This window comes from Gracilinanus agilis, chromosome 2, assembly GCF_016433145.1.
Source record: "Gracilinanus agilis isolate LMUSP501 chromosome 2, AgileGrace, whole genome shotgun sequence".
Lineage (NCBI taxonomy): Eukaryota > Metazoa > Chordata > Mammalia > Didelphimorphia > Didelphidae > Gracilinanus > Gracilinanus agilis.
Genome location: NC_058131.1, coordinates 457,597,285 through 457,615,065, shown reverse-complemented (window position 1 = coordinate 457,615,065; position 17,781 = coordinate 457,597,285). Strand labels below are relative to the sequence as shown.

General features: G+C 33.8%; 1 protein-coding gene across 1 annotated transcript in view; it reads left to right on the top strand.

The window, feature by feature from the left end:
- The window catches only part of RAD51B (RAD51 paralog B), a 107,108-nt gene that overhangs the window by 32,940 nt on the left and 56,387 nt on the right, over positions 1–17,781 (top strand). The window contains 3 exon segments of the mRNA XM_044659956.1: positions 8,168–8,287; positions 12,178–12,288; positions 12,290–12,359. Of these exon segments, the coding sequence (XP_044515891.1) occupies positions 8,168–8,287; positions 12,178–12,288; positions 12,290–12,359 (301 nt within the window).

Below are 17,781 nucleotides of genomic sequence, written 5' to 3'. Positions count from 1 at the left end.
AGAAATAAACATAGAAAACATTTTGGGGGGCATATTTATTTCTGAATAACTTATTGGGTGTAGTAATTTAGTTCTTGTTAGCTATGAACAGTCTGTTGATGTCCTTATTAAGCACCATTCCTTCCACAAGGGCCTAATGGAAAAAAAAAAACAAAATCAGTTTAAACATTTTTCATTTTTCAAACTGTTATGTTAAATTCAGCTCAGGGCTGAAAGTTATTCTTGCCCATCAGCCATTTCTTAACTATTATCAAAGAGTTGGGAGATTTTATTGCTGTTTCTATTGACCTGGAATCCAAGGTCTACAAAAACATGTCCCTTATAGCCCTTTATCCTATCTATTTCCCACCCCAACTCCTACTTCCGAATCAGTTGATTTAAATACCAGAGTAACTAATCTTTCTTCTTTGACTATCACCAAAACCCATCTTAACTTTCTAATTAGTGTCCACTTGCTTTAATCACATTTATCCTTCTTCTCCTTATGCGTCATACTTTTCCACTTAAATGTTTCCCAGGGTTATTCTTCTCTTTTATTATTTACCTCATGTCTAGTATTAAATTTTCTTTACCTCTCCTAAACTCTTCTCTTAAATGTTTCCTGGATAGATGTTGTGAGTAGGATGTATCACATGCAGGTTCCCTGCTAGTTTATGTCTGATAAGAATAAAATGAGAACTGAATATCTTCAATGAAAAGGAGGTTTTCTTAGCCATAGCACAGAGTCAATGAAAATAGTGGTAAATATGGCTCTGTTTTACTGGACTACCAATTCAGGAGGATCCCTATTCATGTTCACTTTATTCCTAGCTCAGCTCACTCTTGACTTCATTTCATTTCCTTGCCAATCACCTTTCTTCCCTTTAGAAATTGGTCCAAAGGGCACATTTCCCCCTCTCCAAGACTTCCATTAGCTGGAATACTCTTGTTCCTTTTGACCTTTCCAGACTTTCTCCATGCCACTGACAATAACTTTACCTTGGAGGATCATTTAATTAATTCCACATTTATCACCAATTTTAAGACTTAAGTAACTGTTATCTTCCAACTCCAGGACACTTTACTTCTTTCTTTAATGAGTCTACTCTCTGATTTGGAAGAAGTCTTCTTCCACTCCAAGTCTCAGATGTGTTTATCCATCCTCAACTTCAGAAATCATTATCTTTCCTTTCAAACCCTCCTTCCAAACTGCCATGTTACTGTTAAATGCACCACCACTGTCTTAGTCAACTGGGCTTGCAACCTTAACACACACTCATTGCATATATGCAAGTGTTATACCAAGTCTTTTTGTTTCTACCTTTATAACATCTCTCAAATACAACCCTTCTTTCTATTTATACAACCACCATCCTAGTATAATAGGTTCTCATCATCTCATGCTTGGACTGTTGGCATAGCTTTCTGATTATTTTTCTTGCCTCAATGCTCTCCCCACTTCAGTCCATCTTCCACTCAGCTGCCTCAATGATTTTCCTAAAGAACAGCTCAGTTTACTCCAGGGATTTCCTATCACCTCCAGGATTAAATATAAAATCCTTTGATTTTTAAAACTCTTTACAACTCAGATCTTTCCTCTTTTTCCAGTATTCCTATATCTTACTTCTCCAGTATACTGACACTTCCCTTCTTGCTGTTCTTAACACATGACAGTCCTATTCCAAACCTGTATCAGACTGTCTCCCATGCTTTGAATATTTCCCTTCCCCACTTGCCTGCTGGCTCCCTTGCCTTCTTTAAACTTTTAGTTTTATTTATCATTTCTGTGATTTTTCTTTAATTTCTAATATCTATCTTTTGTGCTTATTTTCAATTTTTTAAATTATTGGCTTTCTAATTTTTAAAATACATATTCAGTTTATTAAACCTCTTCTTTTTCTACCTTGTTGATGTATGTTTTTAGTAATGCAGTTTTTCTCCTGAGAACTGCTTTAGCTGTATTCCAGAAATCTTGGCATGCTATTTTTGTCATTATAATTTTCTTTCACATACTTATTGTTTCTTGACCTATTAATTATTTAGAATTTTATTAAATCTTCATTTCGGTCTGTATCTTTTGTTTTTGCTTCCTGAACTGTTTACTCTTTATCTTATGGTATGTAAAGCATGTGTTTATAATTTCTCCTTTTTAAAAATTTGTTTGCACTGTCCCTGTGCCCTAATACAGCTTTAGTTTTTACATAATTTCTATGTGCTGCTGAGAAATACGTATTTTCTTTAGGAGTTTCATTTAGAAGACACCATAGGATCTTTTTCGTGATAGTTTCTCCAACAATTTTTTTCCCCTTTCCCCTCCATTACTCCTTTTATGTATTTTTTTGTTAGACTTATCCAAAACTAAAGGAAGGACATTGAAATCTGCTACTATTATATTTCTGACTATGCATTTTTGTATTTCAGTAAATTTTTATTTTATGAATTTTGATGCTAAGACATTTGAAACATAAAATTAATATTGAAATTGGCTTATCTGTGGTTCCTTTCACCATGATGTGGTTTCCCCATTTATCTTTTTTTTATGTTACAAATGTTTATTTATGCATTAGCTGACAGCATGATTTTTAGATTTACCTAATGTATAATAAATTTTTTTCTGTCTTCATTTTTATTCTGTATATATGTCTTTTTTTAGCGATGTTTCTTTTAAGTAGCATATTGTGATTAGTTCTTTTTTCATTTATCTTGTTGATTAATTTTCCCCATATTTTTTCTTTTGGTTAAATACTTAAATAAAATCCATTTTTTTCCTCCCTTAAAATTTCTTTTTTTGGCATCTTTCTTCAATAAATTACTTCTTTTCTGTTTTTCTCTCTTCATCATTTCTCTTCCTTTTCTGTCTAATTTAGACTTTTAGACTTTGATTCTTGGCCTATATACTTAATTAGTCTTTCTTTAAGTTCTCTTAACTTTATAAAAGCAATACTTCCAAGATCTATTTTGAATTCATTCTTCTAAATAGTTTCTGTATAATTGACTTGTAGATCTCATCCCCTGTTCTCCATATTCTCTTGTACCTCACTCTTAGAAATGTCATTCCTTGCAGGTGATAAGAATGTATATTACTTCATGTTAGGAATTTTCCTGTGTCTTTTTAACCTCCTTCATAATGATCTTTTTATATTTTTCATGTTTGCCATGTAGTATCTTTCCTAGGTCCGTGCCCTCTTATTCCTGCTTTTAACTTTGTATACTTTTTTACCTTTAGAAAATCTTAGTGGTTTCTCTATTGTTATTTTGTTCTTGGTTACTATGTTTGCTTAACCTCCTTATATGTATTTATATTATCTGGGGTGTTTGAGAAGCAAATCATTTGTCTAGATCTGTTTTTCTTTCTCGAATGCCTCATATACTTCTTTTTTTTTAATTGAAAGACTATTTTTTAATATTAGGCTCAGGTTCACTGGCTATGTCACCTTGGGTTGCATTTTGAGCCCTTTTGCTCTGTGAAGCATATTTTTCCATTCCTTCTTGTGGTTTCTGGTGGGTATAGTCTCTAGTCAGATTTTATTTACTTTGTATTTGAAGGACTTTCACCTGGTTGCTTGCACAATTTGTTGTTTGTCAATGGAATTGTTAAATTAAACCATTATATGTCTTGGAGTTTGTAGCATAAGTTTTTTTTCCCCTAGAGGCAATCTGCAGATTCTTTTCATTGGTACTTTGTATTCTGTCTTCAGAAGTTTTGAATAGTTTTCTTGTATTATGATTTTCAGAGATTTTCTTTAAATTCATTTTCCTTTGCCTTGCAGTGTTTATTCTTAGATGCCTGGACTTTTTCAGCTTGTCTGGAGGCCATGTCCCCTTCAGTTATTAATATTTACTGTGTTGGTTTATTGACTGAAGCTCAAGGTTTTTTACTATGTTTTTTTCCTCTTGAGATCTTTGGCAATTTCCTTTACTATTATCTTCTCCTATTGCTCATATTTGGACTCCTTCCCTTCTAGTCACATTTTCCCTGAGGCTGGACCTGCTGTGCTGGAAAAAATTTATCTTTCACAATTTTTAGTTTCTGTCCCAAGTCACTTCTGGTGAGATAGCATCTAGGTTTAGTGGAGTGCTACTCAGCTGTATCGATGTACCCTGCTTTAGTTCCTTCTGATCTTAAATTTTCTTATTGAGTTCTATTGCAATAGAATGCCCATCATGCAACTTCCCTTCCTTTTTAAAAAAATGTTAAAATTTTTTACATGATTACATCAGAGCAATTTTCAATAATTGTTTTCTGACTTTAAAAATTTTTTTATTTTAAAATATTTTTCTGTGTTTATATGATTCCTTTTCTTTCCCTCCTCTCTTCCTTCCCCCTCCTAGAGCCGACAAGCAATTCCACTAGGTTGTACAAATTTTAGTTTTCTGACATTTTGTGATCCATGTTCTCTCCATCCCCTCCCCCTCTTCTCCAAAAGAGTATATAATATGATATAGGTTGTACATGTGTTATTATATAATACACATTTCTGTGGTCATCATGCTGTGAAAGAAGACACATATCACTTACACTAGAGGAGGATTCATGGAGGAAATAAAGTGAAGAATGGTATGCTTCAATTTGCATTCAGACTTTATCAGTTCCTTCTATAGCCTTTTTCTTCATGAGTCCCTTGGAGTTGTCCTGTGTCCTTGTATTGCTGATAAGTTAAGTCATTCAGTTAGTTGGTTGTCATACATTATTACTGTTACTGTGTTGTACGGTGTTCTCCTGGTTTGCGTCACTTCATATAAGTCTTTTTGTTTTTTTTGTGATCATCTTGTTTGTTATTTCTTATGGCATAATAGTATTCCATTATAATCAAATACCACAATTTGTTCAGCCATTTCCAAATTGATGGATAGCCCTTTAGTTTCCACTTAGTTCTTTGCTACAACAAAAAGAATTCCTATAAATATTTTTGTACAAGTAGTTCTTTTCTCATATCTTTGATCTTTTTGGGATATAGATTTCTGAGTGAAAGAGTATACAGAGTTTGATGACCCTTTGGGCATGGTTCCAAATAGCTCTCCAGAATTGTTGTATCAGTTCACAGCTCCAACAACAGTGTATTAGTGTTATAATTTTTCCATGTCTTCTTTAACATTTGTCCTTTTCTTTTTTTTTGTCACATTAGCCAGCCTGATAGATGAGGTGGTACTTCAGAGTTATTTTAATGAGGATTTGTATATTTGATAGTGATTTGGAGCATTTTTTCATATATAGATAATTTTAATTTCATCTGAGAATTACCTTTTCATATCCTTTGACTACTTGTCAATTAGGAAATGCTTTTTTTCTTGTAAATTTGATTTAATTCTCTATATAGTTAAGAAATGAGGCCTTTGTCAAAAATTCTTGCTATAGATTTTTTTCTCCATTTTACTGTTTCCCTTCTAATCTTGGTTGTATTGGTTTTGTTGTGTAAACCTTTTTTAATTTAATGTCAAAATTATGTATTTTACATTTCATAATGTTCTCTATGTCTTATTTGGACATAAATTCTTCCCTTAGCCATAGATCTGACATAGATGCTTCTCCAATTTATTTATGTTTTCTCCCTTTGTTTCTAAACGATGTATCCATTTTGACTTTACTTTGGTATAGAGTATGAGGTGTTGATCTGTGCCTAGTTTCTGTCATGTTGTTTTCCAATTTTCTCAGAAATTTTTGTCAAATAGTGAGTTCTTCCAAAAGCTTGGATCTTTGTGTTTGTTACACACTAGGTTACTATAGTCATTTATTATTGCATATTGAATGCCTAATTTGTTCCACTGATCCACTACTTTGTTTCTTCTTATTGTTTCCAGTTCTATGAAAAAATTTTTAGATAGTTATGTATGTATGGTATGGCACTGAATAGATAAATTAATTTAGGTAGCATATTTTTATTATGTTAGTTCAACCTACCCATGAGCAATTAATGTTTTTCTAGTTGTGTAGATCAGACTTTGTATGAAAAATATTTCATAATTTTCATCATATAGTTCCTGGGTTTATCTTGGCAGATGGATACAACTTTCCTTCCAAAGCAGTCTTCTACCCTTTGGTTTTCCTCAGCAATAGATGGAGGGATTAGTAGATTTGAACCCAGGTCCTCCTGTTTCTAGGCGTAGTTCTCTGTCCACTGAACTACCTAGTTACCCCAAAATGTTACCTTTTTACGGTTCTTAGTATCCTAAATTAACAAGACAGCAGAATTTTTTTTTATCTCTTGCACATAATTCCTATTTTAGGAAAGTGTGACAACTTCGAGGACTGAATAAAATGTTTAGCTTTTCCATTTTGTTTGTCACGTGACCTACAAATCTCTAGTTAATTTGTGATTATTTTTCAGCAGCTGTTTAGTGATATAATGCTTATTATATCAAAGTCAGTAAAGAATATGTTTAATACTTATATTTTTCAACATTCATAAGATTTTTTTGTACCCTAATACTTGGTCAATTTTGTACAGGTGCCTAGCATAGCTAAGAAATATGTATACTTCTTTCAACTCAGTGAAAAGCTTTCATATCTACTTTTCCCAAAATTGAAGTGATTAATTTCTTTTTTTTTAATTTTGATTAGAGTTGTTTTAACTTTTAAAGGAGTACACTGAGATACTTTACTATTATACTCTTGTTATTTGTTTCTCTTGTTCTTATTGTTCTTCTTTACAAGTATTTATTAAAAGGGATATACAAACCAGCAGAAATAATACTTGCTTCTAGTTTTGTGTTCTGTGTTTTGGTTGGACATATTTCCATCTGATTCAGCTTATTCCATAGCCCGATCCAACATTACCTAATCTGGTAGCAAAGTTAGTATTTAGTTTCCAAAATGCCTATTTCCTAAGAACCTTTTTTTTTTTTTTTTTTTTTTTTTGGTTGGGGCCAACATCTGGACATAGAATTTCATCAGTGTAGAGAACTCCGAATGTACACCTTCACTATAGTTGTTCATATCAGAAGCTGGTCTGTAATTTATAGTTTGAAAGATTTGGATGGGAGCCCTGAGAAGTTATGTCTGTAATCATATGTATTATTTGTCAGAGGTGGGTCTTGAACCTCTAGTCTTTCTGATTCCAACTCCAGCCCTCATTCTTCAACAACATGCTCTGTCTCAAGAAACCGTTATGTAAATCTTTCTTGGTTTTCCTGAAATCATCTTGTTCATCATTTCTTATAGCAACAATAGTATTTCATTACAATCATATACCACAACTTGTTCAGTCTTTTCCCAATGGATGGACAACCCCTCAGCTTCTAGTTCTTTGCTACCACAAAAAAGAATTGCAGTAAATATTTTTTGTAAAAATAGGTTCTTTTACCTTTTAAAAAAATCTTATTAGCATATAAACCTAGCAGTAGTATTGCTGGACCAAAGAGTATGTACAATTATAGAGCCTTTGGTCATAATTCTGGATAGCATTTTTCATCAGGAGTTCCTTGGAGTTGTCTTGAATCTTTGTACTGTTGATCATGGTTAAGATTGTAATTGATCATTGTAGATTACTACTATTACTGTATACAATGTTCTTCTGGTTCTTCTCACTTCACTTTATATCAACTTGCCCAAGGATAAATGAGTTGAGATTAGAATGTAAAGTCCTTTAAAAATCTATAGTTCTAGAGGCAGGTTGGTGGCACAGTGGATAGACTTCCAGGCCTAGGGTGAAGAGACTCTGGATTCACATTTGGCTTAGACACTCCCTAGCTCTGTGACCTTGAGTAAGTCACTTAACCCTGATTGCCTGTTTAAAAAACAACAAAAAAATCCCCTAAATAAACCCAAATGAATCTATACTGTGGCTCTGGTCATACTTTACATTTACCTCCTTTTTTTGTTAATTGATGAAAAGAACCGGTCACCATTAAATCTATATTAATTTGTGGAAAGATTACTGGATTTTCATCCAGAAAACCTGGGTTCAAATCCTGACTTTACAACTCCTTTGAACATCACTTTGGGCAAGTCATTTCACTTATCTTGTCTTCAATCCTACATTTAAAGAATGCTTGTGTGAAATGGGGAGTTTGGACTAAATAACCTCTATATTAATTTTCTGCAGTAATTCTATTATCCATATGCATATTTATCTCTAATAATATATCTTTTGTTATAGTTTTACCCTTTGGTATTGAAGAATTGGCCAAGTCAGGATATACAAAGAATTTAGCAACTGATTTTTTGTTCATTTCATTTTTATTTCCACAGATTAATCAGGATAGCAGAATTCCGTTTCCCCAGCTTTTTCAACACTGAAGAAAAATTACTTTCCATGAGCAGTAAAATTCATTTGTATAAGGAACTTACTTGCAATGAAATACTAAAAAGGTAAGCAGTCAAATGTAAATCAATTTCATCTCTAATATATGCCATCTTTTCTCCTCTGACACTTTTACTCTCCTGGTACAGTTCCTCATTACATCATGCTTGGACTATTGAAATATATACTGCTTAATCTTCTTGCCCCAATTCTGCTCCCATTCCAGTCCATCCTTAATAAGCTGCCAAAATGATCTTCCTAAAATGCTAATCACCACCCTTTCACTCAATAAATTCATGATCATGATCACTCATGATCAACTAGAAAATCCTCTTTTTGGTTTTCAAAATCTTTTCTGATCTGTTCTCTCCCCCAACCTTTCCATTTTATTAGACTTCACACACCACCAGGTACTCAGATTCAATGACATTGGCCTTTTAGCTGTTCTTTACATGAGATACTCTATCTCTTAATTCTAGGCATATTCATTGTCTCTCACTCATGCCTGGATTGTTGTCCCTCCTCATCTCAGTTTCCTTGTACCTTTGGCATTCTTTAAGTCCTAACCAAAATCCCACCTTCTATGTGTAGCTTTCCTTTACTTATCCCCTAACTTTGCCCTCCTTCCCTACTTACCTCTTTCTTTTGATGGCACCCCTAGCCTTCAATTACTCAGGCTGAAAAGTTTGGAATAATTTTTGTCTCTTCTTGATCACCTCTCCCCCACTCCCCCCATGTCCTCATGCCTCTGCCTTGGCTACTTAGCTGGCATGCACTTCCTTCTTCTTCTTCTTCTTCATCTTTTTTTTTAAACCCTTACCTTCTGTCTTGGAGTCAATACTGTGTATTGACTCCAAGGCAGAAGAGTAGTAAGGGCTAGGCAGTGGGGGTTAAGTGACTTGCCCAGGATCACACAGCTAGGAAGTGTCTGAGGCCAGATTTAAACCTAGGACCTCTTATCTCTAGACCTGATTCTCAATCCACTAAGCTACCTAGCTGCCCCCCATGCACTTTCTTCTTATTTGCACCCCAGAGATTCCTTTTCTTCCTTCAAGAGGCAGACTACTTGTGGGCTTACACCCCAAACTTAAGCATATGGTTAAAGTTTTTATAGCCAGCTTTCCACTCTTAATGATTTGAAAACTTCATTTAAGAACTCTATGACCACACTCACTTTTCCTTCAATCTTTTTTTTTTAAACCCTTATCTTCCATCTTAGAATTGATACCGAGTATTGATTCCAAGGCAGAAGACCAGTAAGGGCTAAGCAATTGGAGTTAAATAACTTTCCCAGGGTCACACAGCTAAAAAGTGTCTGAGAGCAGATTTGAACCCAGGCCTTCTGTTTCCAAGGCCTGACTATCTACTGTATTATCTACCTGCCTCTTTTCCCTTAAATTTTGCACTAACTTTCTACCAATCTTGTACTAACTTTCATCAGTTCTCCCTATTCACCAACTCTCTATTTTCTCTACCTTTTAATTATTCCTCTTACCATTCTTACTGCATAATAATAGCTAGTGCCTACTATGTGCCATGTACTGTTTGAAGTGCTTTACAAATATTATCTCATTTGAGCTTCACAACAACCTTGGGAGGTAGATGCTATTATTATTTCCATTTTACAGTTGAAGCAGTTGAGAGAAGTAAAGGATAAGTGGCTGTCAAAGGTCATATGGCTAGTAAGTAACTTAGGTCTTCCTGACTCCAGGGCCCCCTAATCTATCCTACCTTGCCACAATTTGTTTAGCTGTTCTTCATCTGATAGGCAGTTTTTCTACTTTGTCTCCAGTTATAGTTCCAGTTAGGAGGCATAGTGGATAGATTTCTAGACCTGAAATCAAAAAGACCTTAGTTCCAATTTGTCCTCAGACACTTATTATTTGTATGACTTTGGGTGAAAAGCACTTACATACCCTGTGACTCAGTGTCCTCATTTGTAATAATGGAGACCCTCCCCCTTCCAGAGTTTGTTGTGAATATAAAGTGAGATATCATATGTAAAACATTTAGCAAACCTTAAAATATGATACAAATGCTAGATTTTTCTTGCTAGCACAAATAGCACTTCCTGCTTACTTTGATATATATGACACCTTTTTTTTTCTGGGTATTGCTTTTCATTGAAATAATTTATCTTTATTCTATCTCAAATCCCATTTCTCTATCAAGGTCAACTTTTAGTGTGTATCACACCACCCAGCCCTTGCTTTTATTCTGATGTGTTTTTGTCTTAATTATTCTAGACAATCAATCAACATACATTTATTCAATGTCTCTTCTGTGTCACCACTGTGCTGGGTAGTAAATATATCGTTCTCCATCCTTGCATCTCTACTTTCCCCCTTAAAACAAAACAAAAACTAAAATAAAAAAATCTCAGAAAGCCAGAATCCCTCCTCTTAAGGAGTTTATGATTTCCCCTTCAATTAGATCATAAGTTCCTTCAGAACAGTCTTTTAACTTGTCTTGTATTTCTCACTTTGTTGAGCCCAGTGTTGGGCTTGTCCTTTGCTTTATTGGGTTTGTAATCTCATCGATGTGGCCAATTCCTCTAATGGGGTAATCCACCTGTATGACCATCTCATCTTATGTGACTATTATCCATGTCCTCTCATAAATTCTCCACTGTGGTCCATTTATAATTGTTCAGACCCTCTCTAGATCTCTTTGTGGGTGGCTATTCATTAATTCCCTTTTTTAAAAATAGATTTTCATTGATATCTTTTGTTTTTCCACTCTCTAGATGTATACTTCTCACACTCCCTGAATCATTCACTTGCAATACAGAATTTAAAGGAAAAAAAAAAGAAAACAAAGGACAGAAAAAAAAAAAAACCTCAACAGAACTGGTCAGCACACTAAAAAAAAAAATCTGATGTTATATGCAACATTCCATACCTGTAGACCCTCTAACCACCTCAAAGATTTATGGGAGATGTTTTCTCAAGTCTCATTTGGGGCCACGCTTTTCTGTACTTTTGCAACATTCATTTTTGATTTTTTCATATTTGTTGTTAGTTTCATTTTAATTCTTATAATCTTGTATGTTGTTTTTCTGGCTCTGTTTACTTCATTTGTATCAGTTCAGGTCAAGACTTTTCATGCTTCTCATCTTGTTTGTTATTTGTTATAGCACAGTAACACTCCATATACCACAGCATGTTTAGCTATTCCTCAAACAATGGGGAATCTGTTTTGTTTCCTGTTCCTCGCTACCACAAAAAGCGCTGTTTTAAATATCTTAGTGTATATAAAGACATTATTTTTGTCAGTGATCTTCTTGGGGCATATGCTTGGTAGTGGAATATGGTATTGGGTATAGACAAGGGTTTGTACATTTTAGATATTTTATTTGAATAATTCCAAATTGCTTTCCAGAATTGTTGGTCTAATTCTCAATTCTACTAACAGTGAATTAGCGCTTCTTTCTCTTCATAACTCCTCTAACACCAGCTATTCTAATCTTTTGTCATCTTTGCCAATTTATTGTGTGTGTGTAGTGTGAGGTTTTTTTTTTTTAAAAGATGTTTACTGAAATCTTTTTACATGAATGAGATTTCCTTCTGTATTCTATTCCCTCTCCCTCCTGGAGGCCCTTCCCTTATAATAAAGAATATTTTTATAAAAAGAAAAAATAAAAAGAGGAAGAAGAGAAATTTAAAAAAATCAAAATAATTCAATGCTTTGAAAAAAACTGACATTTCATGCACTCTTCCATACCTGTAGGAAAGGGAATGAATAAAATTGCCTAGAAACTTGAGATTCTGGTTCAGTGAGGGATATAAAATAAGCAATTGCTGAGATACTGGGGGAAAATGTAAATTATGTTTTGAGTACCTGCAATATAGGGAAGGATATAATGAAATTTTTTTAATTGAGTTTTTAACATTTTAATGGCCTGCTGACATTATTTATTCAATACAGTCAATGTTTTAAATTATTTATTCTTTTAAAGGATCGAGTCTTTGGAGGAAGAAATTATCTCCAATGGAGTTAAACTTTTGATTATTGATTCTGTTGCGTCTGTGGTCAGAAAGGAGTTCGATACACAACTTCAAGGCAATATGAGAGAGAAGTAATTTTTTGGCAAGGGAAGTATCATTATTGAAGTATTTGGCTGAGGAATTTTCAATAATAGTAAGTTTTTCCTTTATTTTCTTTTTTATAAAGCTTTCTGACATCTAGTATCAAGTCATAAAATTAAAGGAGGAAAACGAAAACCAGATGGCAGCTGTTTTATTTTTAAATAGGCCATGTAGTTTGGTTGCTCTTAGCAAACAGCATCATCCTGCTACTTGTTTTGTTTCAGTTTTTGCTTTCAGATTCAGCCTGGGGCAGACTTAAGAGTTGTTTTAAAATGTTGTTCCAATCATTCTTCCTGTGCAGTTTGAGGATGCATTTCATATTTCCTTCCCTGCTTTTGTCACACTTGTGTAACTGACCTGGATGGAATTGCCCAGATAGGGTCCTAATTCTAAATTTCCAGTCATTGCTCCTTTGTGGCAGCATTTTAAAGTTATTATTTATACTTAAGTTTGATATCTAGTAGAATTTGGGCTTTAGACTCGTAAGCTAGAACTGAAATTGCTGATAAAGATCTCATTTGCTGAAATTGTGTTGATAGCTAGGGATTTTGGTTTGCCAACATGAGAAATAAGACTTTTGTGCTATGGAAGCTTTAAGGAATCAACTTGCATATGGTTAGACCCTTTTGAGGTGTGAACACATAATTCTGGATGTGTTCTAATCACTTTATATGGAGCTTGAATCCAGGCTTGGGATTTTTCCCCATTAAAAGTAGTTTTCCATTTTAAAAAGAGTCTTAATAAAAATAATATGTTGTAGAAGATCTCTTTCTAATCACATTTTGACTTAAATCCTGATTTAAGAACGATTTCTAACATGGAGAGAATTCATGTTAACTCTCTCTGAGTTTTCAAATAGTATATCCTTTATTGCCCCAGAAACCTTATTTATTCTGTCAGTGTCACAGTAAAATGGAAAAAGAAGTAAATATAGATGCTTTATGAAAATGAAGCACAGTCATGTATGGTTGTCAACATAGAACCAGGTATATATTAAGCAGCTACTATGTATTTTGTACTGTGCTATGTCCTGGGGATACTGTACAAATATTGAAAAAAAATAATGAGCTTACATTTTAATGGATGAAACAGTAAGGGCATATATTAATATATACAGGATAAATATAAATATACATACAACATAAATATAAAGGGAATGAGTACAAATATATACAAAGTAGTTGATTACAAGCTAGTTTGGGAGTAAGGATACTTAGAAGTTGGTGAAGGGGAAATCAGGAAAGACTTCATGCAGAAAATGGAACCTGAGCTTCATCTTAAAGAAAGAGAGGAATTTTATGTGGTGGAATTAAGGAGAGAGTGCATTCTAGGAATGGGGGATGGCCAATATCAAGATATGGAGACAGTAGATGGAGTTCTATGAGAACCAAGAGAAGGCTAGTTTGTCTGGATTGCAGAATATGGAAGGTAGAATAATGTCCTTTGAGGTTGGAGCAAGTTTGTAAAAGACTTTAAAAATTAAACAGAGGAAATTATATTTTATCTTAGAGACGATAGAATCACAGTAGTTGGTTGGGTAGTTAGGTCTGTACTTGAGGAAAATTACTTATGACTCATAGGATGAACTGGAGTGTTGAGGCAGGAATATCCATTAGGAAAAACAGCCATGGACTTTTTAAGACCTCTAGGAAACACACATGTCATATTGGCTTCCATTTAACTATCCTCCTTAGAGATATAGTACTCAGGGTAACCCATAATAATACCAGGGAAGATAGGAGGGAAAAAAAACCACTTTGAACTATTGCATTTGATACTGCAGACTTCCTGAAGCCTTTCCTGCCAATCACTACCCCCACTTGAAGAAGAATTAGGATGATTTTTAAAATAACCATTTTAATTTAATTGAGAAAACTCTTCTTTTTACATTACTATAATTCATCCCCATAATTTTTGTTTCCTTAAGCTCTTTATAAATGATGGCTCTTCTTTTTTTCTAATAACATTTTTTAAATAAAAAACTTTTTATTTATAAGATAGGAAGAAATCACAGTGGGTTGGTAGTTGCAGAGTTTTGACTTAACCCTAATTATGTGATTTTTGAAAAAGATACTATAGTAAAGATTTAAAAAAAACCCAAACCAAACCCTTATCTTGCATCTAAGAATCCATACTATGTATTGGTTCCAAGGCAGAAGAGTGGTAAGGGTTAGGCAGTGAGGGTTAAGTGACTTACGCAGGGTCACACAGCTAGGAAGTATCTGATGGTAGATTTGAACCCAGGCTTTCCCATTTCTAGGCTTGGCTCTCAATCTACTCAGCTATCTAATGGTCTCCATAAATTTTTTAAAAATAGGATTGGTACTTAAACATCTTTTTTCCTAAGAACTTTCAAGATGTTACAACATCTTACTTTCTGAAATGAGGGTAAATTTTAAATATACCTTTACTTATTTAGTGTGAATATTGGGCACATGAGCAAAACAGGGAAAAAACAGGAGAAACTTAAAAATATTTCCATTTGTTTTCTTCATATTACAGGTCATCACACATATTTGCCTTTTCTACACCCCTACATTACAATTTTCTTAAGGACAAGAATCATATTTTTTGCTCCCTTATATTTCTCTAACCCTTGTACTAATTAAGTACTCAGATATTTGTTTACAAAAACTTTCTTGTGCTCATGCTCATATTTGTACAGTTTTCTTTATGATATAAAATCTTTTAGAATTTGGGATTCAGTTCTGGCCTTTTGTTTGGAAAGATTCATTCAGCAATACTTCTTTGATGAATGTTCTTGGTAGAAAAAATCTAAGTTTTCTAGAAAGCAACAATATCTTGCAAGTGATAAGGAAGTATGATTTGTTTACACTGGTGAAAAGAGTTGTGTGCTTATGTAAATCTTGCTTTTTAAGAGTTATTGGTGCATTAAAAAGTATATTCAAAAGGCTCAGTCAATCAGCAAAGATCTATTATTAAACATCTGCAAAGTGCCAGGCACTCTGCTAGTTACTGAAGACAAAAAGATAAAAACAAAATAGTCTCTTACTTCTAAGAGCTTATATTCTACATTCTAGATGCTAAGGATAATCCTGAGCCAAAAAATGACTATTAATCACTGCATCAAAAATACGGTTTCAAGGGGAGAGAGCCTTTTGTGATTTCAACCCAAGAGGGAACTAGGATGTCCCATTTCTAATTAGTTTTCTTTTATCATCTTGCTGTATGACCTTAATGAAATTTCTTTTATCCCGTTTTTCTACATATAAGAAAGTTGAGTGATCAGGATTAATGTTCATTGTCACTGTCCCCTTTGGCAGGAGTTTGTGATGTTTCTCTCTGCAACATTAAAACAACAACAACAACAACAACAACAACCCCTGACAGTTTTTATTTTAGCCTTTAAAGAAAAAACATTCACACTTTTTTATCTTGGAACTAATTGGTCTATGTTAGTTTAAGAATAATAATATCTTGAATTTTATAATGCTTTATAGTTTACAAAATACTTTCCTTATAAGAATCCTCAGAAGCGTACAGTGGAAGGATTGATCATTCCTGTTTGCTGATGAGAGATGAAGACTCAGAAAAATTAAGAGATTAGACCCACATCATTCAGTGAGAAAGTGATGGATATAGGACTTTAGAATTTAGGTCTTTCTATTTTAAGCCTATTATCTTTTCTATTATACTATTTTGTTAACTCAGCCTAGGAACGTGCTTAAGGCAACCCACAGACATACTTATCAGTGAAAATACAATATGCCTACGTATCAGAGGATGAAATATCTCCCACAAGTGAATTTTTCTGGTAATTGAAGCTTCTTGTACTTTTAAACACAAGAACTTAAAAAAAATTATGACAGAAATCTCTCTAAAATGTATTTTTGGGGGCAGGTAGGCGGCTCAGTGGATTGCACCAGACCTAGAAATAGGGTTCAAATGTGGCCTCTTATACTTCCTATCTGGGTGACCCTGTCACTTAACCCTAATTGCCTACCCCTTACTGCTCTTCTTCTTTGGAACCAATGCGCAGCATTGACTTATTTTTATTTTTATTTTGAATATTTTCCCATATTTACAAGTTTCATGTTCTTTCCCTCTCCCCAAACCCTGCTAATCCTCCTTAGCTGACACACAATTCCACTGGGTTTTACATGTATCATTGATTAAGCCCTAATTCCATATTATTGATAGTTGGGCTAGAGCAGTGGTTCTCAAACTTTTTTGGCCTACTACCCCCTTTCCAGAAAAAATATTACTTAGTCCCCTGGAAATTAATTTTCTTAAAATTTTAATAGCAATTAATAGGAAAGATAAATGCACCTGTGGCCATTACCATTCTCCTGGATCGCTGCAGTACCCTCCAGGGGGCGGTAGTGCCCACTTTGGGAAATCACTGGGTTAGAGTTATCGTTTAGTGTCTTTATCCCCAATATTATCCCCATCAACCTATGTGTTCAAACCACAGCATTGATTTTAAGACAGAAGGTGAAGGTTTATTTAAAAAAGGTAATGAAATGTATTCTTTTCCCCTACCTTTTAAAACAGAACACACCTTATCCAGTTTCATTTTCTCTTGTTGTATTGGTGTCATTATTAAACAATTATGTAATTATTATGTAACATTTCTAATTCTCTGCCATAATATAGTAAGTGATTCAGATGATATTAAGGACATATATGGCTATTTTCCTGCCCCTAATTAAATGTCTCTAAGATTTTATGGGTGTTGATTCTATTGTGTTTACTATTTGTTACCTTGATGATAACTATTACTTCTCAGCATTTCAGCTTGTTTATGTCTATTTCTTACTTCTCTTCTTTTAATCTGTTGTAACTTAAGGAGAAAGGAGGCAACCAGATTTGTTAAATCAGTAAGCTTAATTTTACAAAAAGCTCCCTTGGTTTTCATTTTGAGACATTTCATTTCCCATCAGTCTTTTTAATGGCATCAGATTTCATTTGGATGATTGAGGCTACTGTAAATCTGACTCTTTAATAGGAACTTAAATGGAAAACGAATTAAGGTACAAGTTGTGACATAGCTTTAGAATTAATCTGGTAGCTCTTCTAATTGATTCATGATAAGCAAAATGTTGCTTTTGAGTTGTATGAAAAATTGTAGCCTAATTCTTGCCTTATAATATTAATAAAAATATTAATATTAATAATATATTAATAAAAAATAAGGATGCTGACCTCAATTTTTTTTTCATTTTCAAAGGTACTTTGTCCCTACAGTATTTTTTTAAAGTGAAAGTTAGCTTGCAATATTGTTCAGAGGCTCATATGGTTATGCCTAGAATATTTACAGATAGGCAGACTAAGGGCCAAAGATTAGTAGTGCAAGATCATGCCAGTTGTGAGTATATTTCGTAGGAAGGAATGGATAGAGAGCTGATCTTTATACTGAAAGACCTAATTTGAAATTCTGCCTCCGTTATGTATTGGCTTTTAAAATTCAAATAAGTCTAGGTCCTAACTTAATCTGTTCAGAACTGGGACAG